This window comes from Muscardinus avellanarius, assembly GCF_963383645.1.
Source record: "Muscardinus avellanarius genome assembly, chromosome: 12".
NCBI classification, from domain to species: Eukaryota; Metazoa; Chordata; class Mammalia; order Rodentia; family Gliridae; genus Muscardinus; species Muscardinus avellanarius.
The window spans coordinates 5,770,969-5,797,828 of NC_137798.1; the positions used below are offsets into that span (position 1 = coordinate 5,770,969).

A 26,860-nucleotide genomic window follows, 5' to 3' on the forward strand; every position below is an offset into this window, starting at 1 on the left:
GTAGCTGAGGCTGGCCGTGAACCGCAATCCTCCTTTCTCAGTCTCCCGGATGCTGGGATTACAAGCGTGCGCCACCACACTTGGCTGTTGAATTATTTTTAAAGTTTAGCACAAAATGGCTGTGAACCAGAAATATTTTGCAATTTTTTTTTCCAATCAGAAAAGACCTGGAAGTCTTCCTGCAATGAAGGGGAATCCTCTTCTACCTCTTATGTGCACCAGAGGTCACCTGGTGGTCCTACCAAACTGATAGAGATCATCTCAGACTGCAATTGGGAGGAAGATCGGAACAAGATTTTGAGCATTTTATCCCAGCACATCAATAGCAACATGCCGCAATCACTTAAGGTGGGCAGCTTCATCATTGAATTGGCTTCTCAGCGAAAGAGCCGGGGTGAGAAGAACCCTCCTGTTTATTCTTCTCGTGTGAAAATCTCTATGCCATCATGTCAAGACCAAGATGAAATGGCTGAGAAATCTGGATCAGAGACTCCTGATGGTCCATTGTCCCCTGGGAAAATGGATGATATCTCTCCTGTGCAGGCAGATGCCTTGGACTCAGTGAGGGAAAGATTACATGGAGGCAAAGGTCTGCCTTTTTATGCAGGGCTTTCTCCTGCAGGGAAGCTGGTGGCCTATAAGCGTAAACCCAGTTCAAGCACATCTGGGCTTATCCAGGTGAGAATTATCTTTAATCTGGGTATAGCACCTTTTTATACCTAGGTAACATTTGATTTTTTTCAGAGCCCTTTGTGGGCCTTAAGTAATTTATCTTCATGTTTTCTGGGAACAGGGTAACAAGATCATTACCCTCTTCTAATAGGTCTAGATTAGAGTGAATTTTTGATACATTTCAACCAGAAATATAAAGCTTTGTATTAGCTTATAATTTTTTAGTCTTTCCAGAAAGTTTACTGCCAGAGCACTGTATTTTCATAGCCAAGCAAAGATCTTCAGGAATTCATTCTTTTTCTTGGAATTTATCATTTGCAGAAACTTTCAATACAAATCTGTATTTAGTATGGTAGGGATAGTAAAGAATATGAAATTGATTTTTAAGATAGGCAAAAGGTACTATATATTTAGGAAGTTGGAAGTTTTTTTTCCCTGTCTAGACCTGGGGAAAATTTAATTTAGTAAGATACTATTCAAATATATATTTTTAGACATATTTTTTTATTGTTTTAATTCAGTACTGAGTATTAAGTCCAAGGACTCTCCACCATAACATCTATGCCTCTACCCCTTTTTATTAACTATTTTTATTTTTAAACACGGTCTCGCCAAGTTGCTGAAGCTGGCCTCTTAATCTGTGGTTGTTCTGTCTCAGCCTCCCAAGTACTGGGATTATAGATGTGTGCCACCACATCTGGCAATATTTTATTTTGAAACGGGATCTTACTAAGGTGCTAAGGGTAGCCTCATACTTGGCATCCTCTCGTTTCAGCCTCCCAAGTACTGGGATTACAAATATGCACCATCCTACCTGGCTTAATTTTTTTTTCATATGATTCAATGGAGTTTTTTCAAGTGTAGTCATTGTAAGACAAATGTTTTTGCTATTTAGTAATTCAGGCAGGAAAAATTTGTAACACTGGCATCAAGGGAAAAAGTTCTGAATTAAAATGGAAGCCATAGTCAAAAAGCTTTTCTCCTCTTGCTCAGTGATATAAAAATGTTTTTACAGCCGGGCATGGTGGTGCATGCTCGTAATCCCACCATTTGGGAGGCAGAGACCGGAGGGTCGTGGTTCAAGGATAGCCTCAGCTATTTAGGCCCTTTGCAACTCAGTGAGACTTGGTTTCAAAATAAAGAATAAAAAATAGGGCTGGGGGTGTAGCTCAGAGGTAGAATGCCCCCTGGATTCCATCCCTCGTATTCCCCCCACCAAAAAAAAAAAGTTTTTAACAAGGAGTTGCAGATGTTTGGAAGTAAGTGTCTTACATTATTTCCAAAGTTACTTGATCTTTATAAGATTAGTTGTTTCTTGGGCTAAGGACTACTCTATTGATATATGGCTGGTCTACTTTTAAATTTTTTTGCCGTTTACTCTTGCTAGTGTGTTGTAACTGCTTCCCTTGGTATATCTTAAACTCTTAATTCTAAGAGGAGAATATTTTCTATTTACCTCATTTGTTGATTGACATTTTGGAAGGTGAAACTTGCTTGAGATTTCTAATGAGACAAGAATCTGAAGTATAGGCATAGGGATTTTGTGTTCTCTCTGGCCAAGACTTGAAAAGCAGCCATAGAGTGTAACTCACACAAGCCGACAGTTTGTAATACACATTGAGCATCCTTAATTTAAAAATCTGGAATTTAAAATGATCCAAAATAAGAAACTTCGAGCACTTGACCTCACAAGTGGGGAATTCCACACCTGACCTCATGTGATGGATTGCAGTCAAAATGTAGCTGCACTAAAAATATTGTATGAAATTACTTTTAGATTAAGTGTAAACATATATGAGAAAACCATAAATGAATTTTTTTGGTTTAGACTTGGTTCTCATCCCCAAGATATCTTATTATATGATTTGGGGCTTAAGACTATTTGCATATATATGCTGTTATTAGAACACTTTCATACATATTAGCAACATATATGTGCAGAAATTAAGTTCAAAATCATATAATTTTGCATATATATGCAAATATTCTTAAGTCCAAAATCAGAAACACTTGTGGTCCCAAGCATCTTGAAAAGGGAATACTCAGGGCTGGGATGTAGCTCAGTGGCAAAGTGCCTGCTTTGCAGGTGTGGCACTCTGGGTTCAATCCCCAGTTCCAAAAAGACAAAGAAAAGACCCTCAGAAAAGGGAATGCTCAACCTATATAGACTTTGGAGAAGCTGCTGAGTAGTCTTCAGAGCAGTCGCAAAGGGACAGGTACAGGCGGGAGGTATCTGACCTAGATTTCCTGTGTTCCAAGAAACTTTAGTAAAGTTTGCTTTTGGATGGAAAAGTCTATTTATTTATTTATTTGTTTTGGTACTGGGGATAGAACTCAGAGGCAATCTACCATTGAGCTTTATCCTCAGTTATTTCTTATTTGGAAATAGGGTCTTGATAGGTTGATAAGAGTCACTACTTGCTTGAGACTGTCTTCAAAGTGATATTTCTGTCTCAGCCTCCCACGTTCTGGGATTATAAGCATGCTCCACCACACCCAGCTCTCTGTCAACACTGTTAAGTGATGAAAAGGAAACAAAGTCCTATTTTCTCTAGTCACCCAGTAATAAAGGTCTCTAGAGGACCTATAGAATATGGGTAAGAAACTTGGGAGATTCTTTTATTTCCCTCTCCTTAAAGAAAAAATCAAACAAAAGAAACTACACCTCTGACCAACATGGATAGTATTGTCAATCACACAGCAAAGAAAATCTCTACTTTGTTTGTTGGTTCACTTTCTTGTCTAACATTTTAGTGACTATTTCTAGAAATTTGTAGAGTTTTTATATCAGCACTTTGCTTTGAGCCCATGTTTTTGTCCATTATGTCTTCAATCTAGAGCCTTTTGAAAACCAAAGACTTGAGCTGACTTTGTAGCTAAGATTTTGTAAGCAGTGGTGGTTGTAGAGGACTTTATTATGCTTCTCTGGTCTTATCAGAGATTCTCTGTAGCAGTTAACTCATTTTTGCTGATGACTAAAAAACTAAAAATGATGGCATTTTTTGCCTTCCTATTACTCAGATTATCCCAAATAGTAAAAGTGCTTCTTTCCCACTTTACACATGAAAAATACATTTTTAAAACCTTGTAAAAATGAAACCCCTGTCAAGGGAGAGGAGTTAGCAAGAGAATTTTATCTTTACAGAATTTCTCTTTGCCACTTGTTTCAGGTTAATGGTAAGAGTTACCCGCAGGCTAAGTTGCTATTGGGACACATGGGGGCATTGCATCCAGCCAATAGGCTAGCTGCTTATATCACAGGCAGGTTGCGACCCTCAGTCCTGGACCTCTCAACCCTCAGTACTGTCATCTCCAAGGTAGCATCCAATGCCAAGGTGGCTGCATCCAGGAAACCACGCACCCTGTTACCTTCAACACCCAATTCCAAAACGGGATCCTCCTCTGGAAGTACAGCAAGTCGTCCTGGGAAGAACCCGAAGGCGTTTGTCCCAGCAAAAAGGCCAATTGGTAAGTTGGAGGATACATACAGTTTAGACAGGCCTGTAACTTAGAGCTTGGCCAGTGATTATAGGTTTGAAGATTGTAAAAATTAGAGAAGTACAGAATTTGGCATCATCATCATTATTACTATTACTCTTGTCATTATTGATGTCTAGCTTTCCTAAATGTTTTTTTATTTTTTGGTAACTCTTCTAATGACCTTTCCTTTTTTTTTTTTTTTTTACAATACTGGGGATGGAACCCAGGGGCATTCTACCTCCGAGCTACACCCCTAGCCCTATTTTTTATTCTCTACTTTTTGAAACAGAGTCTCACCGAGTTGGAAAGGGCCTCACTAAGTAGTAGTTGAGGCAGTCTGCGAACCGGGATCCTCCTGTCTCAGCCTCCCAATTACTGGGATTATAAGTGTGTGCCATCATGCTTGTCTTAGACTTGTTATATTAACATAGAGAAGACGTTTTTAAATTTTGTTTCTAAAATGAGGCATTTTTAGCTGGGCATGGTGTTGCACACTTGTAATCCCAGTACTTGAGACTGAGACAGGAGGATCTCAGGTTCATGACCAGCCCCAGCAGCTTATGAGGTCCTCCACTACTTAGTGAGACCCTATTTGAAAATAAAGAATCAAATAAGGTTGGGAGCATAACTCAGAGGTAGAATGCCCTTGGGTTCCATCTCTAGGACCGCCAAAAGAATATTTTCTCTAGTATTTTTCCTACGAATAATAGTATTTTTGGTACCAAATGCATGTTCCTTGGACTTATGAATCTAAAAAGCTGAAAAAGCTAGTGGGAAGCTGGGTGTAATGACACATGTTTGTAGTCCAAGGACTTGGGAGTCTGAGACAGGAGGATTAGAGGCTCAAGACCAGCCTTTGCACCTTGGCCTGATATGGTCTCAAAACAAAAATTAAAAAAGGGATTGGAGGTATAGTTCAGAGGTAAAATGCCTCTGATTTAATTCCTAGTTCCGAAGCCAGGCGTGGTGGCGCACGCTTGTAATCCCCGCACTTGGGAGGCTGAGACAGGAGGATCACACAGGTTCGAAGCCAGCCTCAGCTACTTAGTGAGGCTCTCAGCAACTTAGTGAGACCCTGTTTCCAAATAAAATATAAAATAGGTCTGGGAATATAGCATGGAAGTAGAAAGCCTCTGGGTTCCACTTCCAGTATCACCAAAAATAAACAATCCCTAGTTCCGCAAATGAAACAAAAGTTAATAGAGTAAATTAATTAAAGGATTAAAGCGGACCCAGGTGTGGTGGGGCACACTTGTAATCCCAGTACTTGGGAGACTGAGACAAGGATCGCGGGTTCAAAGCTAGCCTAGGCCACTTAGGAAGACACTTAAGCAATGTAGTGAGACCCTGTGTCCAAATAAGAAATAAAAATCAGGCTGGTGGTATAGTTTGGAGATAGAATGCCTCTGGGTTAAATCCCTAGTGCCAAGAAAAAACACAAAACCCAAAAAGGATTAAAGCAGAAAAGGCATAATTTCCAAAATGTATTATTCTCTACACATCTGTTGTGTGAATGAGAGCCCTTCTTTTGCTTAACATTTCATTGCTAAAGTTTGTAATAAATTGCCTTCTAGAAACATTTGTGTTTTATAGCGCTGAGAATATCTATAGTTATTTTATTAAATTCATCTTTTTTGTTCATTAACAAATTTAGGAATGTTAAGTAAAAGTGTCAATTGTGTCTTCATTCTTATTTCTCTAACTGGAAAATGAAGTATCTGGCTGAAAGCTGGAGTGGGTGAAGAGAAAAGTATAGGCATTGTATATTTTAAAAAGAATCTACTTTGCCTTTAATGAGACTGTGAACTTACATATGATATTTTGCCTCATAAGCAGCTTTAGTTGGGACTTAAAACAACAACAAAAAGAACCCCCGTCCTGTTCTGTTTTAACAAATATCTTTACATATTTTAAGAATATACAGTACTTAATTGTCCCATAAGAGGGTAACCATAAAGAAGTAGAGGTGCTGGGACAGGAGGAAATGGTGGAATCAAGTTTTAAAATTAGAATGAAGAGCTGGATGTGGTGGCACATACCTGTAATCCCAGCACTTGAGAGGTTCAGACAAGAGGATCGCAGATTCCTGGCCGGCCAACCTCAGCAACTTAGTGAGCCTATCCACAACTTAGACCCTGTTTCAAGATTAAAAAAAAAAAGAGTAAAATAAAGCTGTGGATGTAGCTCAGAGGTAGAGTGTTTCTGGGTTCAATCCCGTCCGTCCGTGTCTGTCTGTCTGTCTGTCTGTCTGTCTGTCTGTCTGTCTGTCTGTGTCCCCCCCCCCCTCTCTCTCTCTTTCTCTCTCTCACACACACACACACACACACACACACACACACACACACACACACACACAGAGAGTTCTTTCTTCAGTCTGTTAATAGGTAATGAAGTTGTTTATTGCTCTATTGTCTTTTCAGTGTCCTGGTAATTTGAATGTATTGTATAGCCAGAGAATTTTACTAGGACACTTTATTTTATTTTATTTTATTTTATTTTGTGGTACCGGGTATTGAACCCAGGGGCATTCTACCTCTGAGCCATGCCTCAGCCCTATTTTATTTTGAAACAGAGTCTCGCTAAGTTGCTAATGCCCTCGTTAAGGTTGCTGAGGCAGGCCTTGAGCTTATGATCCTCCTTTCTCAGCCTCCCAAGTCCCTAGATTATAGGCATGAGCCACCATTCCTGACAGGACACTTTAGTTTAATTCCTTTCTTTTTAGAATTATGTGGGTTTGATGTGGTTTGAGGGAAGTGTTTTATTTCCGTGGGAGGAAATTGGCATATACAATTTAGGTAGGTAGCACCGGTAAGAACTTCACCCAGCGGTGCACAGTTAATGTTGGTAAGCACAGCACAGTCGCTAGAAGGATAAAATAAGAGAACTGAAGATTTTTGACCTGCAAATTTTTATTTGCAGCGGCTCGACCCTCTCCTGGTGGTGTGTTTACACAGTTTGTGATGAGTAAAGTTGGAGCCTTGCAACAGAAGATACCTGGAGTTAGCACACCCCAAACCCTGACAGGGCCACAGAAGTTCAGTATCAGACCTTCTCCAGTAATGGTTGTGGCACCTGTGGTTTCTTCTGAGCCAGTTCAGGTGTGCGGCCCCATCACTGCTGCTGTTACTACTACTACTCAAGTGTTTCTAGAAAATGCTACTGCTGTGACATCTATGACTGCTATTTCTGATGTGGAAACTAAAGAAACTACTCATTCTTCTGGTGCCACTACTGCAGGGGTTGTTGAGGTCTCTGAAACTGATACCAGCACCCCTGTAACATCTACCCAGTCTACAGCCACTGTGAACCTTACCAAAACTACTGGGATAACTACCCCCGTGGCTTCAGTTGCTTTTCCTACGTCTTTGGTTGCAACTCCTCCAACCATAACTCTTCCTGTTGCTTCCACTGCCTCCACCTCCATAGTCATGGTGACCACAGCTGCATCTTCCTCCATGGTGACCACACCAACTTCATCTCTGGGCTCTGTTCCTATTATACTTTCTGGAATTAATGGGAGTCCACCTGTAAGCCAGAGACCAGGTAAGGTCTAATTTCTTTATTGTATAGCTATTAATTGAATTTTGCAGTTGTGATAGAGCTATGTATATGTGTTTGTATAGTTGTGTAGGTGGTTTTGCTCTAAGTATATTTCTGCAAACCTTTGCATTCTCCAAAACTGAATAATATAGTAGAGCTCATAGTTAAAATGCTAGAAGGGATCACTGAAAACCTGTGTAATTTTGTAACCATTCTGTTACAGTTAACTGATTTCCTTAGCAATAATCCAATAGACTGTTAAGTGGGGCTGAAGGTTGCCTCAGGAGATAACTAAAAACATTAGAATGGCCAGGTGTGGTGGTACATGCTTGTAATTCCAATACTTGGGAGGCTGAGGCAGGAGGATCATAGGTTCATGGCCAGCCTCAGCAATTTAGTGAGGTTCTCACCAACTTAGTAAAACCTTGTTTCAAAAATAAAAAATAAAGCTGGGCGTGGTGGTGCATGCTTGTAATCCCCGAGCTTGGGAGGCGGAGACAGGAGGATCACGCAGATTCGAAGCCAGCCGCGCTGGCTTAAGAGACCCTGTTTCCAAAAATTTAAAAAAAGTATAAAATAGGTCTGGAAGTATAGCCCAGAGGTAGAAGGGTTTCCAGGAACCCCAGTACCACCAAAATAAATAAATAAATAAAAATAAAAAAACAAAGCCAGGCATTGTGGCGCGTGCTTATAATTCCCACATTTGGGAGGCTGAGACAAGGATTGTGGTTTGGGACAACCTCAGCTACTTAGTGAGGTCTTTTGCAACTCATTGAGACCCTGTTTCAAAATAAAAAATAGGGCTGTAGTGTAGCTCGGAGGTAGAATGCCCCTGGGTTCCAACCCCAGTACCACACACACACACACACACAATAAGGCTGGAGGTGTAGCTCAGAGGTAGAAAGCCCCTGGATTTAATCCCCAGTACCCCCCCCCAAAAAAAAAAAAAAAAGAATGGAAGTACTGGATGAATGACACTGAAATAATATAAGTGGTTGTGGAGCTCTAAGCCAGTGGGGCAGCCAGTGAGGTTAGCTTAGAAGGAAGTCCACCCTGATACCTGCTGAGAACCAGGGCTTCACATCTCAAAGGAGGGAACCTCACACTGTAGGTAGTCCTTTTTCTTTGTACTTTTCTGTCAAGACATTATACTTTTATTTTTGTTGTTGTTGTTCCATTGTTCCTCAGACTTCAATATGCAGGATAGACATATTGCTGTGAGTCCCCTCTGTATTATAATTTACTCAGTATTGTTATTTTAATCAGCTACTTTTTAATTTAAATTTTATTATTTTTTATGTAGCTAGAGGTTGAATCCAAGGATGGTCTACCTCTGAGCTATACTTCCAGCTCTATTTTATTTTATTTTGAAACAGGGCTTCACTAAGTTGCTGAGGATGTCCTCAAACCCACAATCCTCCTGTCTCAGCCTCCTAAGTTTTATTATAGGCATGCACCATTCCATCTGGCATGTATGTGTGTGTATGTATGTTATTTTTTGTGGTACTGGGGATGGAACCCAGGGGCATTCTATTTCTGAGTGAAACCCCGAGCCCTATTTTTTATTCTTTACTTTGAAACAAGGTCTCACTGAGTTTAAAAGGGCTTCACTTAGTAGCTGAGGCTGTCCCAGTACTGTGATCCTCCTGTCTCAGCCTCCCAAATGCTCCATCTGGCCTTTTAATGTATACATATGTATACACATTTCATATATATATATATATATATTTTTTTTTTTTTTTCTTTGTGGTACTAGGGATTCAACCCAGGGGCATTCTACCTCCAAACTATATGCCCAGCCCTAATTTTTATGTTTTTTTTTGAAACAGGGTCTTGCTAAGTTGCAGAGAACCTTACTAGGTAGCTGAGACTGGCTATGAACCCATGATCCTTCTGTCTCAGCCTCCCAAGTACTGGGATTACAAGTGTGCACCACCACCACACTTGGCTCTTAAGATGTATTTTTAAAGAAATGACACTAATTGCAAGTCAGCATCACTTGCCAAAATAGAGGTTAAACTCATAAATATACTGTAAACAAAAATAATTAAATATATTATTAAATTCTAGTTAGCTGCTTTATGTTCCTGATCTTTTGGCTTGCTCTCTATTGATGAAGAAAACTAGAAAATACTGGTATAATATTAAAGATATAATGTCAGATACTGGTATTTCTGTATATAATCAAAAGATGAAAATTAGCCGAGAGTGATGACACATTCATGTAATCCTAGTATGGAAGCTGAGATGAGGATTTCAGGTTTGAAGCCAACGTCAGCAACTTAGTGAGGTCCTGTTTCTAAATAAAAAATAAAATAGAGCTAGGAATGTAGTTCAACGATAGAATGCCTTTGGGTCCAATCCCCAGTACCACCCCCCATAAAAAAGAGAGAGAGAGAGAGAGAGAAGGGAATTTACCTTTTTTTTTTTTTTTTTGCAGGTCTGGGGATGGAACCCAGAGGCATTAGACCTCCGAGCTACATCCCTTACCCAATTTTTTGTTCTTAAATTTGAAACAGGGTCTCACTGAGTTGCAGAGGGCCTCACTAAGTAGCTGAGACTGCGAACCGCTATCCTCCGGTCCAGCCTCCCTAATGCTGGGATTACAAGTGTATGCTACCACGCCCAGCAGGGAATTACTTTTTTTGATAATGTGTTAGATTCTATATTCAGTTGAATGATAATATTAGATCAGTTTAGTTTATACTTAGGTTACCATTTTTCTTACCTCTTTATTCCTGTGACACCAAAAAGAATCTTAATTGTAGATTACTTATTTTTTCCCATGTTGTTTATTCCAGTGTTGTTAATATTTCTTCCAAACATTAAAGTGCATCTTTAAGTACTATTAATGGTTTGAAATCTTCCTTAACTCATGTCTTCTGCATTAAATTTCTGCCTTTTTCATTTGTTTTAAAACTGTCTTTTGCCTCTTCCTAACCAGGCTTTATTTCCCTGCTTCTTTGATGTGTCTTAATTTCATATCATTTTTTGGGGGTATGTATTTTTTCCTTCTGAAAGAAAATTTTCACAAATCTTTGAATTTTGGTTATTAGTAGTAAAATTTAAAAGCCAAAAAGCCTTCTATATACCTCATGACTTTTAGTCCTTGACTTTATCTTCATCAAGTATAAGTTGTGAAACTAAGTCATAAGGGTATTAAGTTGTTTTCATAAGTTGTCAAGTATAAGTTGTGAAACTTAAGTCGTAAGCTAGTAAGTTGTTTAATTTTATAGTTGAATTAGAGCTTTAATGTGAACCCACATTTAGAGGCCTATATATGCTTTTCATTAGGCAAACGCATTATCTCTTTAAATTCACCTCTTTTTTACCATTCTGAATTTTACAATGTCTGGCTAGTTGTTTGAGGTTAACATAAACTACTCAGCCATAAATACTGTATTCTAGAGGGAAAGGATTTTACCATCTTTATAATTCAAATTAGAAGTTACTTGTAGCACTGTCAGCTCCTGTGGCATAATACTTTTCTTCCAGCATGTGTTTGAGGGGAATTCTGATATTATGTTTTCATTTTCTGTGTTTTTCAGAAAATGCCGCTCAAATTCCAGTAGCAACTCCACAGGTTTCTCCTAATACAGCAAAACGTACTGGACCAAGATTGTTGTTGATTCCAGTACAGCAGGGTTCTCCTACGCTTAGACCTGTCCAAAACCCGCAACTTCCGGGACATCGGATGGTCTTGCAGCCTGTTAGGAGCCCAAGTGGGATGAACCTGTTCAGGCACCCCAACGGGCAGATTGTCCAGCTTCTGCCTCTGCATCAGATTCGAGGCTCCAGCACACAGCCCAGCTTGCAGCCCGCCATGTTTCGGAACCCAGGTATAAAATTGGAAATGCTTTTTTTTTTAAATCAGTTGGCTGGATAGTATGTTAAGACATCAGAGTTTTTCTTAGTTTCTTGAGAGTCAAAAAGAAAAGTGTACCATGGAAATCTTGATAAGAGCAGTACTGATTTAAATGTTTTATTTTCTTAACCAGGATCTGTGATGGGAATCCGGTTACCTGCTCCTAAACCTTCTGAGACTCCACCATCTTCCAATTCGTCCTCTGCTTTCTCTGTCGTGAATCCTGTAATCCAGGCTGTTGCGTCTTCTTCAGCAGTGAATATTATCACTCAAGCACCACCACTGCTTTCCTCTGGACCTAGTTTTGTCTCTCAGGCTGGTACATTGACCCTGAGGATTTCTCCTCCTGAACCACAAAGCTTTGCAAGTAAAACAGGTTCTGAAACCAAAATAACCTATAGCTCAGGAAGTCAGCCTGTCGGTACAGCCAGTCTTCTTCCTCTCCAGTCTGGTAGTTTTGCCTTGTTACAGCTCCCAGGACAAAAGCCTGTTCCTAGCTCCATTCTTCAGCATGTTGCTTCCCTTCAGATGAAGAAGGAATCCCAGAATGCAGACCAGAAAGATGAAAAAAATCCTAAAATAAGAGAGAAAGAAACTAAGAAGCCTCTGCAGTCAGAAGGAGAAGCTGTAGACCCTGAGGCTAATGTAATTAAGCAAAACTTACGGACTGTTGCCTTAGAAGAAACTCTGAATAATTCCTTGGAAGATGGGGGTGATCGTTTGGAGGAAGAATCCTTTACAGAAGAGGGTTTGACAACTGTCAAATCCTCTGCACAGTCCTATAGTACTGGGTCACACACAGGTGAAGACTATAAAATTGTTAATGTAGAATGTGGGACTAAGAATTACAGTTCTAAAGAAAAACTTACTGTTATGGAAGTTAGGACTGTTTCTGAAAAAGCCAATAATGTGACACTCCAAAGTGTAAGTAAAGTACAGCTTCAAAAACTTGGTGATACGAAGGTGGAACAACAGAAAGGATTAGACAATCCAGAGGACAAATCAGATGAATCACCAGTCATCTTTAAGGAAGAAAGTAAACTTGAGTTTTCAAGGAGCAAAGTTAGGGTGGAACAGCAGTCGAATTCACAGCCACAGGCCAAGAAGGAGTGTGGAGACTCTCGGGAGAAGGATGGTATCAGGGAAAGATGGAGAAAACATCTGAAGGGTCCCTCCACCCGGAAATGTATTGGAATTTCAAGAGAATGTAAGAATGAAGCAGACAAGCAGTTAACTAGAGAAACAAAGCCACATGGAGACAATTCAGATGTCTTTCAAGAACAGGGCATCTCTGACTTACTTGGACAAAGTGGAACTACTGAGAATGCCAGAGTTTTAAAAACTGAACGTGATTCTTGGAGTAGGAGTTCTAATCCTGCAGCCTTCTCCATTGTTCCTAGGAGAGTTACAAAAGGGAGCAGAGGGAATGGACACTTTCAGGGTCACTCACTGCTACCAGGAGAACAGTTACAGTCAAAGCAAGAGAAGAAGGGTGGGAGAAATAGTGCTGACTTCACTGTTTTGGATTTGGAAGAGGAGGATGAGGAAGACGAGAATGAGAAAACCGATGATTCTGTTGATGAGATTGTGGATGTTGTTTCTGACTACCACAGTGAGGAGGTTGATGATGTAGAAAAGGTGGTGAGCCCATTTTTGTTGTGACTCAAACCTCAGGGTTTAAATGCTTTATTAGAGACAGTAGCTTTTCCAGAAGACCACTAAGACCTGATGTGATCATTTGGCTGTCTAGGTTCAGATCACAATCAATGACTTTAGGATGTATCAGGCAACATTTATTTGACATATTTTTTGAGATTTGTATGTTATTATTGTAAGGGTAGCTTGAACCTTTAGGGTATAGATTCTTGGGAGTCTTTACCCTTTGAAACAGTTACACCATTTGATCTTAGTATTGCCTCTGATATTTTTATTTGTAGTGATTGTAGCCTATCTGATGATAAGAAACAGAATGAATGAGTAACCTTAGAACTAGAGAAAACCCTGTCTGTCTGTCTGTCTGTCTGTCTGTCTGGATGGATGGATGGATGGATTGCTGGGAGGCAGGCAAGTATGCAGGCACTGGGGATTGAACCCAGTGGGGTTCTCCCTCTGAACTACATCCCCAGCTTGATTTGACTTTTTTGTTTAGAAATGGGGTCTTGGTAAATTGCTGAGGCTGGTCTTGAACCTGTGATCCTCCTGTCTCAGCCTCCCAAACACTGGGATTACAAGAGGTCACCACCATGCCTGGATTCTGTATATAAAAACTTGAATATACCATCTCATATATCAGTATAATCCTGTCTTAAGTCATCCTTTTTTTCTGTGAGTGAGTGAGTATGTGTATGTGTGTGTTATTGGGAATTGAACCCAGGGACATTTTACCTCTGAGCTAATCCCAGCCCTATTTTTTATTTTCATAAAAATATTTTTTATTTTTATTTTCAGCCTTCCAATTATTAGATTATGGGCGTGTACCGCTATGCCCAACTCTTAATTTTTTAAATTATCCTGTAAAATTAAATATTTAGTCACTAGAATTTATATTTTAGACTTTGATCGTCATCCTTTATACTATAGCCTTTATATTTTATTTAAAAAATGTTCCTTGAAGCATTTTTTAGGCTTCCTATTTAGGGGTGTTTTTATTGAACTAAATAACTTAAGAGTCAGATATGAGATAAAATACAGAGCAGTAGTTAGACAAATTTTCAGTAAAGGACCAAATAGTAAACAGTTTAGACTTTGCAGGCTAGATGGCTCAACTGCTGTTGTATTGTGGAAGCAGCCACAAACAATATGTAAGTGAATGAGTGTGGACGAGTTCTAGTAACACTTTGTTTATAAAAGCAGGCTGTGGTTTGCTGACCCTGACTTAGGTCTGATGTAAAACATTAGGAGACCATAGCCAGTTGGCTATGCAGTGCCCTGGAATTTAAACTGACATGGGTCTCTTCAGGAGCATATGACATAGTCCCCTGTCTGCAGCTGGTAATTCAGAATCTCACTTCCTTGAAATTCATTTAGCCCCTGTGTTTTCTGATTCTTCTTTGTTAACACCTAGCTGCCTATACAGATAAACAATAACAAAAAGATTAGTATTTTTTAAACTCTAAAATGTTAAAAAATCTAAACGCCTTCTATCACAGCATCCCAAATTATAAGCATGCACCACCACACTGGGCTCAGTTGTCTCATTTATGTCCTCATAGAGTATATGAGGATCTAGTTTAAAATTGGATGATTCTCTACATTTGTCTTATGCTTTCTATATAGCTTAATCAGTTCTAAAGATATGTAGCCTAATACTATCCAAGAATCTGAATTCACTGAGTTTGGTGGGACATGCTTGTAATCCCAGTACTTGGGAGGCTGGGACAGGAGGATTCATGGCTAGCCTCAGCAATTTACCATTGCCATCCACAATTTAGTGAGGCCCTGTTTCCAAAAAAAAAAAAGAAGAAGAAGAAGAAGAAAGAAAGAAAGAACAAACAAACAGGTTTGGGGATATATATTGCTTGGTTCAGTCCCCAGTATTAGGGGAAAAAAATTACATTGTAGCTCTTAGAGTACCTTAATCTACCATTATAGTCAGTCCAGGTAAACATCAGACCAAAAGGCAGTCCAGCTTTAAAACCAGTGAAAGCTATTGCTGTTGATGAAACTGACTTAGAGCCTTTAGATTGCCATAATCATACAAGAAGATATTGCTTGAATGTATTAAAGTAAGGGCATTATGTTAAAATCCCTAATATCTAAATTCTCCATCATATTTATATATATGTCTCCTGCCTAAGTTATCTTCATTCTTGTTATTAGTGTTGTATTAGAATGGCGTGAGGAAGGTTGGGAGTAGCCACTTTAAGCTGTTGGGTATTAGTTATGAACCTGCAGTTAAAACCATGCAGTAGACACACATCCTTCCATTTAGACATTCCAAAGCACATGCTCCATCATTACTTAATCTGTAGATTTTGTTGGGACTTTGTTGATTTTACTTCCAAGAGGGTTTTTGTTTTTGTTTTTTGGTAGTATTGGGGTTTGAACCCCAGGGGCATTCTACCTTTACACTATAACCCTTGCCCTTGAAACAGCCTCACTAGATTGTGGAAAGACTCACTATGTTACAGAGGCTGCCTTTGAACCTGCAGTCCTGTTTTTTCCTCCCAAGTAGTAGTATTACAGGCATAGGCCACCACACCTACTAGCTGAGTTAAATTCCCCCCACCCCCCCCACCCCCCCTGGTGGTACTGGGGTTCCTGGAAACCCTTCCACCTCCGGGCTATACTCCCAGACCTGTTTTATACTTTTTATTTGGAAACAGGGTCTCTTAAGCCAGCATGGCTGGTTTTGAACCTCCACAATCCTCCTGTCTCCGCCTCCTATCCTCCTGTCTCCTCTCCCAAGCACTGGGATTACAAGCCTAGCTGAGTTAATTTTAATATACATATTTACATTGTTTAATTTTAATATATTTAAATTGGGTGAGGAATATAAATGATAGCTTATATTTTAGTGTCTAATCAGCCTTATGGAACCTTTAATTTGGGGTAATTTTTGCAGCGGGTTTAAACAGAATTAAAAAGGTAATTGGATGCTTTATTTTTGAGTTTACCTCTCTGGTACAGTATGAGTATATATAACATAATATTCTGTTTTTTTTCTGGCATACTAAACACTCAGGTAGACCTGAAATACCTGCTTACCCCATATATTCATATAATTCTACTGTTATATAAAATAGTTTCTGTGACAGGTGCTCAATAAGTACTTACGTGGTTGACCTTTTTTTTTTTCCTTTTTGGTATAAGGAAGTACATCAATCCTGGGTTTCTTTTGAAACCTGGAATTTCTCAAAAGCTCTTATTTAGGACTAAGAGACTTATAAAAATGTCTGGGGTTAGTTCTGTTTCCATGCCTGCCTTGTGTATGTTAATGAGTATTTATTTGTGGGCATTCTGTGTGGTGTTAGTCATGAAACCCTCTTAAAATAGCTTGCCCTAGCGTGGTGGAGCATGCTTGTAATCCCAGCATTTGGGACGCTGAGACAAGGAGGATCGCGGTTTGCGGACTGCCTCAGTTATTTAGGCCCCTTGCAACTCAATGAGACCCTGTTTAAAACAAAGAATAAAAAATAGAGCTGGGAATATAGCTTGGAGGTAGAATTCCCCTGGGTTCAATCCCTAGTACCACAAAAAAAGGGGAAAAAATTAGCTTGCTTGTTCCCTCTTGTGATTTTACAGGGCCTCACTCATGCTCTACCAGTGAACTACATCCCCAGCCCTCATAGAATTTTTTTCCCTTTTCCATCACTAAATTTTATTTTATTGTTATTTACACTTAGGATTTAGGAAGATTTAATACCTACAGTTTGTCTAGTAGAAATAACATTGAAACATCAATCAGTACAGCCCTTTGGGGACTCTCTTTAGTCTTTTGAATTAATGATGTCTGTTTGCTATGTGTCTTTGATTTCTATAGTTTTTGGTTGTTAACTCTAATTATATATTGTCCCTCTGACTTAATTCCTTTTTATGATGTATTAATACTTACTGTTTTAGAGTGTTTGGGACTAGTTGGTTTTATAAAGGGAGCATGCAGTTGAAAAGTTTAGATAAGCATGCTTCCCAGTACACTATTTACTGTTCAAATCATGATGTGTTTCAGAACAATTGTGTAGAATACATTGAGGATGATGAGGAGCAGGTGGACATTGAGACTATAGAAGATATTTCAGAGGAAATTAATGTTGCCCATAAGAAGACCACAGCAGTTCACACACAGTCATTCAAACAGCCGTAAGTCTTACTGCATATTGTTATCCTTGTTGCTTTGTAACCAGAAGAAGAAAACCAGGTGTTTTCTGTATGAGCATGAGCTCTGAGTAACTGGCCTGGTGGCCTTGTTCCTCTAGCTTTTTTTTCTCTGATTAGTATTGAAGAGAAGAGAAGCTGGAATTAGGAGGTAATTAATGTGCCTTGGTCTTTGCTAGAAGACAGTGTATAATTGAGAATAACATATACTTTGAGAGCCTGATATACTGGTATTAAAATAATAGTTTTGTTTGTAGGTATATAATCTTGGACAAGTCTAATCTCTCTGAATCTCAGTTTTCTTTTTTTTTTTTTAAGTGCTGGAGCATTCTACTTCTGAGCCACAACCCCAGCTCCTTGGGTTTTTTTCTTTGTTTGGTTCGTTTGGTTTTTATTTTATTTTTATGATGCTAGGGATTGAACCCAGGGAATTCATCTCTTAAGCTGTACCACCAGCCTAATGTATATGGGAATGAAATGGGTCTCACTAGGTTGCTGAGAGTCTCACTAAGTTTTGAGGCTGCCTCAAACCTGTGATCCTCCAGTCTCGGCCTATTTATTTATTTATTTATTTATTTATTTATTTATTTATTTATTTATTTATTTATTTTTGGTGGTGGTACTGGGGTTCCTGGAAACCCTTCTATCTCCAGGATACACTCCCAGACCTATTTTATATTTTTATTTGGAGATAGGGTCTCTTAAGCCAGGGAGGCTGGCTTTGAACTTGCATGATCCTCCTGTCTCTGCCTCCCAAGCTCAGAGATAACAAGTGTGCGCCACTATGCCCGGCTGTCACAGCCTCTTTAAGTACTGGGATTATAGGCATGTGCCACCATGCCTGGCTTTTTTTTTTTTTTTTTTTTTTTGTGGTACTGGAATGGAGTCCAGGAGCATTTTACTTCTGAGCTACACCCCCCAGCCCTATTTTTTATTTATTTATTTTTATTTTTTTGGTACTGGGAGTGGAACCCAGGGGCTTTTCTATTTCTGGGCTATACTCCCAGACCTATTTTATACTTTATGTGGAAATAGGATCTCACTAAGTTGCTGAGGCTGGCTTCAAACCTGTGCAATTCTTCTGTCTCAGCCTTCCAAGTGCTGGGATTATAAGCATGTGCCACCATCCCTGGCTTGATTTGTAATTTTTAAATAGGGTTTTGTAGAGTTGCTGAGGCTGGCCAAAAACCTGCTGTTCTCCTGTCTCAGCCTCTCAAATACTGGGATTGCAGGTATGTACCACTACACCCAGTTAACGTCAGAATTATTATTTTTTTTTACCTTCGAAATGACAAATCTACAGATTTCTTACCTATAAAATGAAGACAGTTGGCTCTGTTTGAAGTGTTAACTAATACATGTAGCTAGCGTAATAACTGACATAGTGGATTACTCAACAAAGATAATTTATTTTTCTTTTGGTGGTGATAGTGGGGTGGTACTGAGTATTGAGCCCAGGGGCATTCTACCTCTAGCTATACCTTGAGCCCTTGGTAGATTGATTGATAGATACTACGGATGGAACCAGAGGCATTCTTTCTCCAAGTTATACTCTTAACCTGATTTTATTTCTTGTTTGGAAACAGGGTCTTGCTAAGTTGCAGGGGGCCTTGCTAAGTTGCCGAGGCTGACTTTAAACTTATGATCCTCCTCTCTTAGCCTTTCAGGTACTTTGATTACAAAACTGCACCACCATGCCCGGCTTCCTTTTTTTTTTTTTTTTTTTTTTTTAAGTTTGAAAGAGGGTCTTGCTAAGTTCCTGAGTCTGACTTTGAACCTACAATCTTCCTGTCTCATCTGCCTAAGTACTGGAATTACAAGTGTGTGCCACCATATCCGGCTAATTTTTTCATTAAGGTACTGGTACCAGTAAAAAATTAAAAAGGTCTAGAGGTGTAGCTCTGAGGTAGAATGCTCCTGGGTTCACTCTCAGCTGCACAAAATAATTAATATTGAAAGAGCTGGGGGAGCCGGGCTTAGTGGCACATGTTTGTAATCCCATTTCTTAGGAGGCTGAGACAGGAGGATCTTGCGTTCACAGCCAGTGAGGCTTTCCACAACTTAGTGAAACCCTGTTTCAAAATAAAGAATAAAAAATAGGGCTAGGGAAGCCGGGTGTGGTGGCACATGCTTGTAATCCCAGCATTTGGGAAGCTGAGACAGCAGGATCGAGGTTCACAGCCTCAGCTACATAGAAAGGCCCCATGCAACTCAGATCCTGTTTATAAATAAAGAATAAAAAATCAGGTTGTGGGTGTGGCTCAGTTAGAATGCCCCCCTGGGTTCCATCCCCAGTAGTGCGGGGGTGGGGGGCTAGGCTTAGGGGTGTAGCTCAGAGGTAGAATGTCCCTGGGTTCAAGCCTTAGTACCACAAAAATCTTTGTGGATGTTCTACCACTGGGATGGTATCAGTGGATGTTCTAGCCGCTGAGTTTTATCTCCAGCCATTTCTTATTTTGAAACAGTGTCTCTCTCAGTTGCTCAGGCAGTTCTCCAATCTTAGATCCTCCGTTCTCAGCCTGCCGTGCACTGGGATTGTACATGTTACCACCACCAGTTGGTTTTTTCTTTTTGAGACAAGGTTCTTGCTAAGTTGTCCAGGCTGATCTCAAACTTGAGTCCTTGTATCTCGACCTCTTGTGTAGCAGGCAGTACAAGCATGCACTGCCCTCAGCCCACACTGGGAGCTCTGGTTTTTTTGTTTGTTTGTTTGTTTGTTTTTTGGTGGTACTGGAGATAGAACCCAGGGGCCTTCTACCTCCAGGCTATACTCCCAGACCTATTTTATATTTTTATTTGGAAACAGGGTCTCTTAAGCCAGCTGAAGCTGGCTTCGAACCTGCAGGATTTTCCTGTCTCAGCCTCCCAAACTCGAGGATTACAAGCGTGTGCTACCATGCCCGGTGGGAGCTCTGTTTTTTTTTTGGTTTTTTTTTGGTTTTTTTTTTTTTTTCAGGTCTGGGGATGGAACCCAGGGGCATTCGACCTCCAAGCTATACTCCCTTCCCTATTTTTTATTCTTTGTTTTCAAACAGGGTCTCACTAAGTTGCAGAGGGCCTCACTTAGTAGCTGAGTCTGTCCGCGAACCGCTATCCTCTGGTCTCAGCCTCCTGAATGCTGGGATTATAAGCGTGTGCCACCATGCCCGGCCAAGAGCTCTGCTTTTGAGATGAATTATTTCTCAAGCTGGATGGTGCATAACTGGGTATTGATAATATATTTGTTTATATGGTTCTGTGTCTGAACTATTTCTTGATTGAAGTACTTTGCAGTTTTATTGACTATTTGGGTACTCTTAGAGGAACAAAGTATTTTGTTGACTAGATAACACAACCGTCAATTGTACCTTAAAGGAAAGAAATTGGTTCCAGTTTAGACAGTTGGAAATGAAGTGGGCTATTTTGTTTAGATAAATAATTTATTTTTGGTGGAAAAGGGAATTGAACTCAGGGTCCTACCTCTTGAAATACACCCTTCTGTCTCAACCTCCCAACTAGTGGGATGATAGGCATGTGTCAGCATGCCTGGCTTGGAATGGTGTGGTTTATATATATTTGATAAATAGGTCTTACATTAGTGAATTTCATTAAGACATTGAAAAATGCTATTTTTATCTAGGTGTCGGACCCATATCTCTACAGATGAAAAGGCTGTTGAAAGGAGTCGAAAGGTAATTACAACATATTTAATGATAATCATTCATTTAATAAAATTGATAACATTCATTTGTTATGAAATAACATCTTTTGTTTGGGGCCTCTTTTTTTTTTTTGGTGGTACTGGGGTTCCTGGAAGCCCTTCTACTTCCGGGGCTACTCTCCCAGACCTGTTTTATACTTTTTTATTTTTGGAAACAGGGTCTCTTAAGCCGGCGCGGCTGGCTTCGAACCTGCGCGATCCTCCTGTCTCTGCATCCCAAGCTGGGGATTACAAGTGTACGCCACACGCCTGGCTTTGAAAACTAATCATATACTGTAATGATTTGATATAAAACAATTTGGCATTCTTTCTTATAAGCCTAGGCCTATGATTTTTCAGTGCCCCAGATTGCTCATTTTACAAAAATGGATAGTTGTTCAGGGAGTCGTGAAGTTATATAAATATGTTTATAAACATAAATATGTTAATTTACTTTATATATTCAGTGAATGATTTCTTTTCTTGGTGGTACTGGGGTTCCTAGAAACCCTTCTACCTCTGGGCTACACTACCAGACCTATTTTTTATATTTTTTATTTGGAAACAGGGTCTCAAGCCAGTGAGGCTGGCTTTGAACCTGTGGGATCCTCCTGTCTCCGCCTCCCAAGTGCAGGGATTACAAGCATGCGCCACCATGCCCAGCGTTCAGTGAATGATTTCATGATAGCATAATTAAGTCTAGCGTTTATCTTTTTGTTTTTGGTTTTTGGTGGTACTGGGGTAGAACCTAGGGGCTTTCTACCTCTGGGCTATACTCCTAGACCTAGTTTATATTTTATTTGAAAACAGGGTCTCACTAAATAGCTGAGGCTGGCTTCGAACCTGTGTGATTCTCCTGTCTCAGCCTTCCACGTGAGGGGATTACAAGCATGCGCCACCACGCCTGGCTTTTTTTTTTGTGTGTGTGTGTGGGGGGGGGATAGAACCCAGGGGCATTTGACCTCCAAGCTATACCCCCTGCCCTATTTTTTATTCTTTATTTTGAAACAGGGTCTCACTAAGTTGCGAAGGGCCTCACTAAGTAGCTGAGGCTGTTCACGAATCATGATCTGCGGTTCCCCGCGGGGGGAGCCCCAAAGGGCTCCGAGTTCTCGCTGACCAGCAGTGAGAGCTGTCCAAAAGGCAACCGCACAACGTGGTGGGTGAGAAACTTCTCCTGAATACCTGTGGAAGCAAATTGGTTAGTAGGGAAGGGATGACTCCAGACACAGGATGAGGATCTGAAGCAAGCTTTATTGTTGGGGCAAGCCTTTTATGCAGTGAGAGGCTGGGGGAAGGGGAGAAGGGCTAAGGAGGAGGAGTGGAGCCAGGGCGACCAATCAGGAGTTGCCAATACAGCCTTTTGCACACAGCCCCGAGGGGGAAGTGGCGGGAAGCCGCAAGGCACGGATGTCACGTACACAGTTTGCTGGAATGTTAGAACAGTCAGATATCTGCGCACACAATGTTACATCTGGTGAATGTTAAACCTTCAATAAACCTTTGCAGTATGAAAGTCTTATTGTTTGCTCTAACTTTTCTCATGGCCATGAGCTACATTGATCAGAGCGAGGGCAGGAAGAGAACTGTTAGTCCCTAACTTATTTTTAACTGCTCACATTCTGTTGGCCTTGCCTCAGTGATAACTGCTCTCTGTTCTTCTTTTAAAGCAAGTTGCGGTCATCCAGAGTACAGCTGCAGCCTGGGGGAAGCTTAGGGTGGTTTTTAGGGACATTGCTTCTCGGCTCCCCACAATGATCCTCCTGTCTCAGCCTCCCAAATGCTAGAATTACAAGCTCAGCTACTTGGTGAGGCCCTCTGCAACTCAGTGAGTCCCGGTTTCAAAATAAAGAATAAGACAAATAGGGCAGGGGGTGTGGCTTGGAGGTTGAATGACCCCTGGGTTCCATCCCCACACCTGCCCAAAAAAAAGGAAGGAAGGAAGGAAGGAAGGAAGGAAGGAAGGAAGGAAGGAAGGAAAGATAGGGTTGGGCTGGGCATAGTGGCGCTCCCTTGTAATCCCAGCATTTGGGAGGCTGAGACCGGAGGATTGCCGTTCGTGGACAGCCTCAGCTACTAGTGAGACCCTATTTCAAAATAAATAATAAGAAAACAGGGCAGGGGGTGTAGCTCGGAAGTCAAATGCACCTGGGTTCCATCCCTAGACCCACATAAAAAAAAAACCCCAAAACTAAAATAATAGGGTTGGGGGTGTACCTTAGAGGTAGAATGCCCCTGGCTTCCATCCCCAGTACTGCAAAAAAAAAAAAAAAAAAAAAAAAAAAAAAGCTGATTATTCACTTTCTATGGATTTTTTTATTTTTTATTTTTTATTTTTTTTTTACGGGTCTGGAGGTGGAACCCGGGGCATTCAACCTCTGAGCTACACCCCCTGCCCTATTTTTTTTTATTCTTTATTTTGAAACTGGGTCTCACTGAGTTGCAGAGGGCCTCACTAAGTAGCTGAGGCTGTCCGCGAACCGCGATCCTCTGGTCTCAGCCTCCCAAATGCTGGGATTACAAGCATGCACCACCACGCCTGGCTTCTATGGATATTTAAAGTGTTACAGTAGTATAGCCACCATTACATTTTCTTTAGAATTTTTATGACCCCTCAATAAAATACAGAAGACTTATCTTCGCTTTGAAAAATGTATAGCCAGGTGTAGTGGTACACACCTATAATCCTAGTATTTGGGAGGCTGAGACAGGAGATTATAAGTTTGCACCTAGCCTCAGCAATTAATTGAGATCCCCAGCACCACAAAAAAGAAAAAGTGTGTAAATAACTCAGTGTGGTAATGCACATCTGTAATTCCAGTACTTAAAAGGCTGAGACAGGAGAATCAAGATTCAAGGTCAGCCTCAGCAATTTAGCATAACTTTATTTTTCCTATTAATATTAATTTATTTTTATTTCTTTATTTTTATGCATTACTGGGGATGGAATCCAGGGGCATTATTCCTCTGAGCTACATCCCCATCCCTATTTTCTTTCTCTCTTTCTCTCTTCCTCCCTCCTTTTCTTTCTTTCCTTCCTTCCTTTTCTTCCTCCCTTTCTCTCTTTCTTTTCCTTTCTTTTCTTTTCTTTTCTTTTCCTTTCTTTTCTTTTCTTTTCTTTTCTTTTCTTTTCTTTTCTTTTCTTTCTTCGGTACTGCGGATGGAACCCAGGGGCATTCTACCTCTGAGTGATACCCCATCCTTGTTTTTTATTCTTTATTGGAAAAGGGCCTCACTAAGTAGATGAGGCTGTCTGAGAACCGTGATCTTCATGTCTTAGCCTTCCAAAATGCTGGGATTACAAGTGTGTGCTACCAGACCCAGGTGGGGGTGTGTGTGTGTGTGTGTGTGTGTGTGTGTGTGTGTGCGCGTGCGCGCTGGCTGAACCTGGAGATATTTTATCTCTGAGTTACTCCCCTACCCTATATTATTTTTTTTTTTTTCCTTTTTGTGGTACTGGGCAAGAAATCAGTGCTAACATCAAAATAGAAAATAAAATAATTTTGGGGGGGGCAATACTGGGGATTGAACCCAGGGACATTCTTTCTGTGAGCTATACCCCCAGCCCTATTTTGTATTTAATTTAATTTAATTTTATTTTATTTTATTTATGGTATTGGGCTTGTAACCTAGGGGCATTCTACCCCCAAGCTACATCCCCAGCCCTATTTTTTAGTCTTTTTATTTTTGAAACAGGGTCTCACTGAGTTGCAGAGGCCTCACTAAGTAGCTGAGGCTGTACGCGAACCGAGCATGGTGGTACATGCTTGTAATCTCAGCATTCAGGAGGCTGAGAAAGTAGGATCATGGTTCGCAGACAGCCTCAGCTACTTAGTGAGGCTTTTTGCAACTTAATGAGACCCTGTTTCAAAATAAAGAAAACACTTTCAGCCCATCTCTGGTACCTCCCTTCCCCCACAAAAAAATCTCCTTTCAGCTAGGCATGGTGGCACACACTTGTGATTCCAGTAGTTGAGAGCCTGAGATAGGAGGATCCCTGGTTCACTGACAGCCTCAGCAACCTGTGAGGCCCTCCGCAACTTAATGAGACCCTGTTCAAAATAAGGAATAAAAAATAAGGCGAGGGGTGTGGCTCAGATAGAATGACCCTGGGTTTGATCCCCACTTTCACAAAAAATCTACTTTTCACCAATAAAAAACTAGTTTTATTTTACTTTATTTTATGGTACCAGGGATTGAATCCAGGAGCATTCTTACCTCCCAGCTATATTTTTAGCGCTATTTTTTATTCTTTATTTTGAAACAGGGTCTTGCTAAAATTTTGAAGGGTTTTACTAAGTAGCTGAGGCTGGCCAAGAACCTGTAATACTTCTATTTTAATAATATATTGTATATCGGGAGGCTGAAACTGGAGGATTGTGGTGCGCGGACAGCCTCAGCTATTTAGTGAGGCCCTCTGCGACTTAGTGAGACCCTGTTTCAAAAAAAAGAATAAAAAATAAGGCTAGGGGTATAGCTTGGCGGTCAAATGCCCCTGCCCCTGGATTCCATCCCCCAACTCCCCCCCCACACACACACTCTATCTATCTATATATATATATATATGCATGCATGCATGCTTTGGCCAGATTTCTTATTGCCCCCTACTTTTAAATTTTTTCTCATTTGAGAACCACTGTAATTTAAGCTGAGAAGTGACATGATTACACGAGTATATATTCTAATTTTATGCTGTTGGCATTGTTGATATTAGATGTAAAGGAAGGATAGACTGTTAGTAAGATGAACAACTGAGTCTGTTACAGCCGTCTAGACAGGTGATGTGTTTCTGAGATAGAGCAGTGCTATTCAAGATGGAGAAAGAGGGCTGGAATGTATAAAAATACGCTGAGCAGGCAGTTTTGTTTGGGCAGGCGCCAGTTTCTCTAAAAAGAAAATCTGATTATTGGAGTGACAAGCTACAGAAGGAAGCAGAAGCTTTTGCTTATTATCGCCGGACACACACTGCTAATGAGCGAAGGCGACGTGGTGAAATGAGGGATCTTTTTGAAAAGCTGAAGATCACATTGGGATTACTTCATTCTTCCAAGGTTTCCAAAAGTCTTATTCTTACTCGGGTAAGTTAAGTGTTTTGAGAATCTGATTATGAAATTTACAGATATTGTGAGCAGATGGGATCTCTTGCCATATGAAGGAGATTGAAATAGACTTACTTGTGTTTAGTAAAAGGAGGGAGTCATTGTATTGAGTCAGAGTAGCTTTCCATTGCAGGTTAGGGTTTTAAATCTAGAACCTATCCTCCAAATAAAATCAGAAACTGATTAACTTCGTTTACCACATTCTCTTTACATTGTTCCCCATGGTATTTAGAACAGTTTAAAACATAGCATAGCATAAATGGTATTTTAACATATCTTAACAATTGCCATTTATCCTAAAAGAAAATCTGAAATATTCATGTTGGCCAAAATTTTAATGTTGCATATAGGATATCTAAATTACTTTGAAGTAGAAGTTGGAGAAGTATATAATAAGCATTCATAACCCTCTAGAATAATATTATTTTAACCAAATTTTACATACACTAAAGATTAATTAATTAATTATTTTTTTGGTGGTACTGGGGATGGAACCCCTCTACCTCTGGGCTACACTCCCAGACCTATTTTATATTTTTATTTGGAAACAGGGACTCTTAAGCCAGTGAGGCTGGCTTCAAACCTACGCGATCCTCCTGTCTTTGCCTCCCAAGTGCAGGGATTACTAGTGTGCACCACCACGCCTGGCTAGGAGATTATTTTAAAGTTGATTAAAATCTAAGAAAAACATGAATGCTTTGCATTTTCTTA

The 26,860-nt window shown here is 40.2% G+C and overlaps 1 protein-coding gene across 9 annotated transcripts in view; it reads left to right on the plus strand.

Annotated features, from left to right (window-relative positions):
* Nucleotides 1-26,860, plus strand: part of MGA (MAX dimerization protein MGA) — a gene marked incomplete at both ends in the record, with an annotated part of 79,327 nt that overhangs the window by 47,019 nt on the left and 5,448 nt on the right. For 3 of the 9 annotated variants that reach the window (XM_080707255.1, XM_080707253.1, XM_080707254.1), the window contains 8 exons: nt 161-678; nt 3,843-4,140; nt 7,072-7,695; nt 11,241-11,531; nt 11,691-13,195; nt 17,226-17,356; nt 20,991-21,042; nt 25,925-26,128. In XM_080707255.1, the coding sequence (XP_080563381.1) occupies nt 161-678; nt 3,843-4,140; nt 7,072-7,695; nt 11,241-11,531; nt 11,691-13,195; nt 17,226-17,356; nt 20,991-21,042; nt 25,925-26,128 (3,623 nt within the window). Of the gene's footprint in view, nt 1-160; nt 679-3,842; nt 4,141-7,071; nt 7,696-11,240; nt 11,532-11,690; nt 13,199-17,225; nt 17,357-20,990; nt 21,043-25,924; nt 26,129-26,860 lie in introns of all 9 variants that reach the window. The other 6 variants (XM_080707257.1, XM_080707256.1, XM_080707259.1 and 3 more) reach the window with 4 other exon arrangements.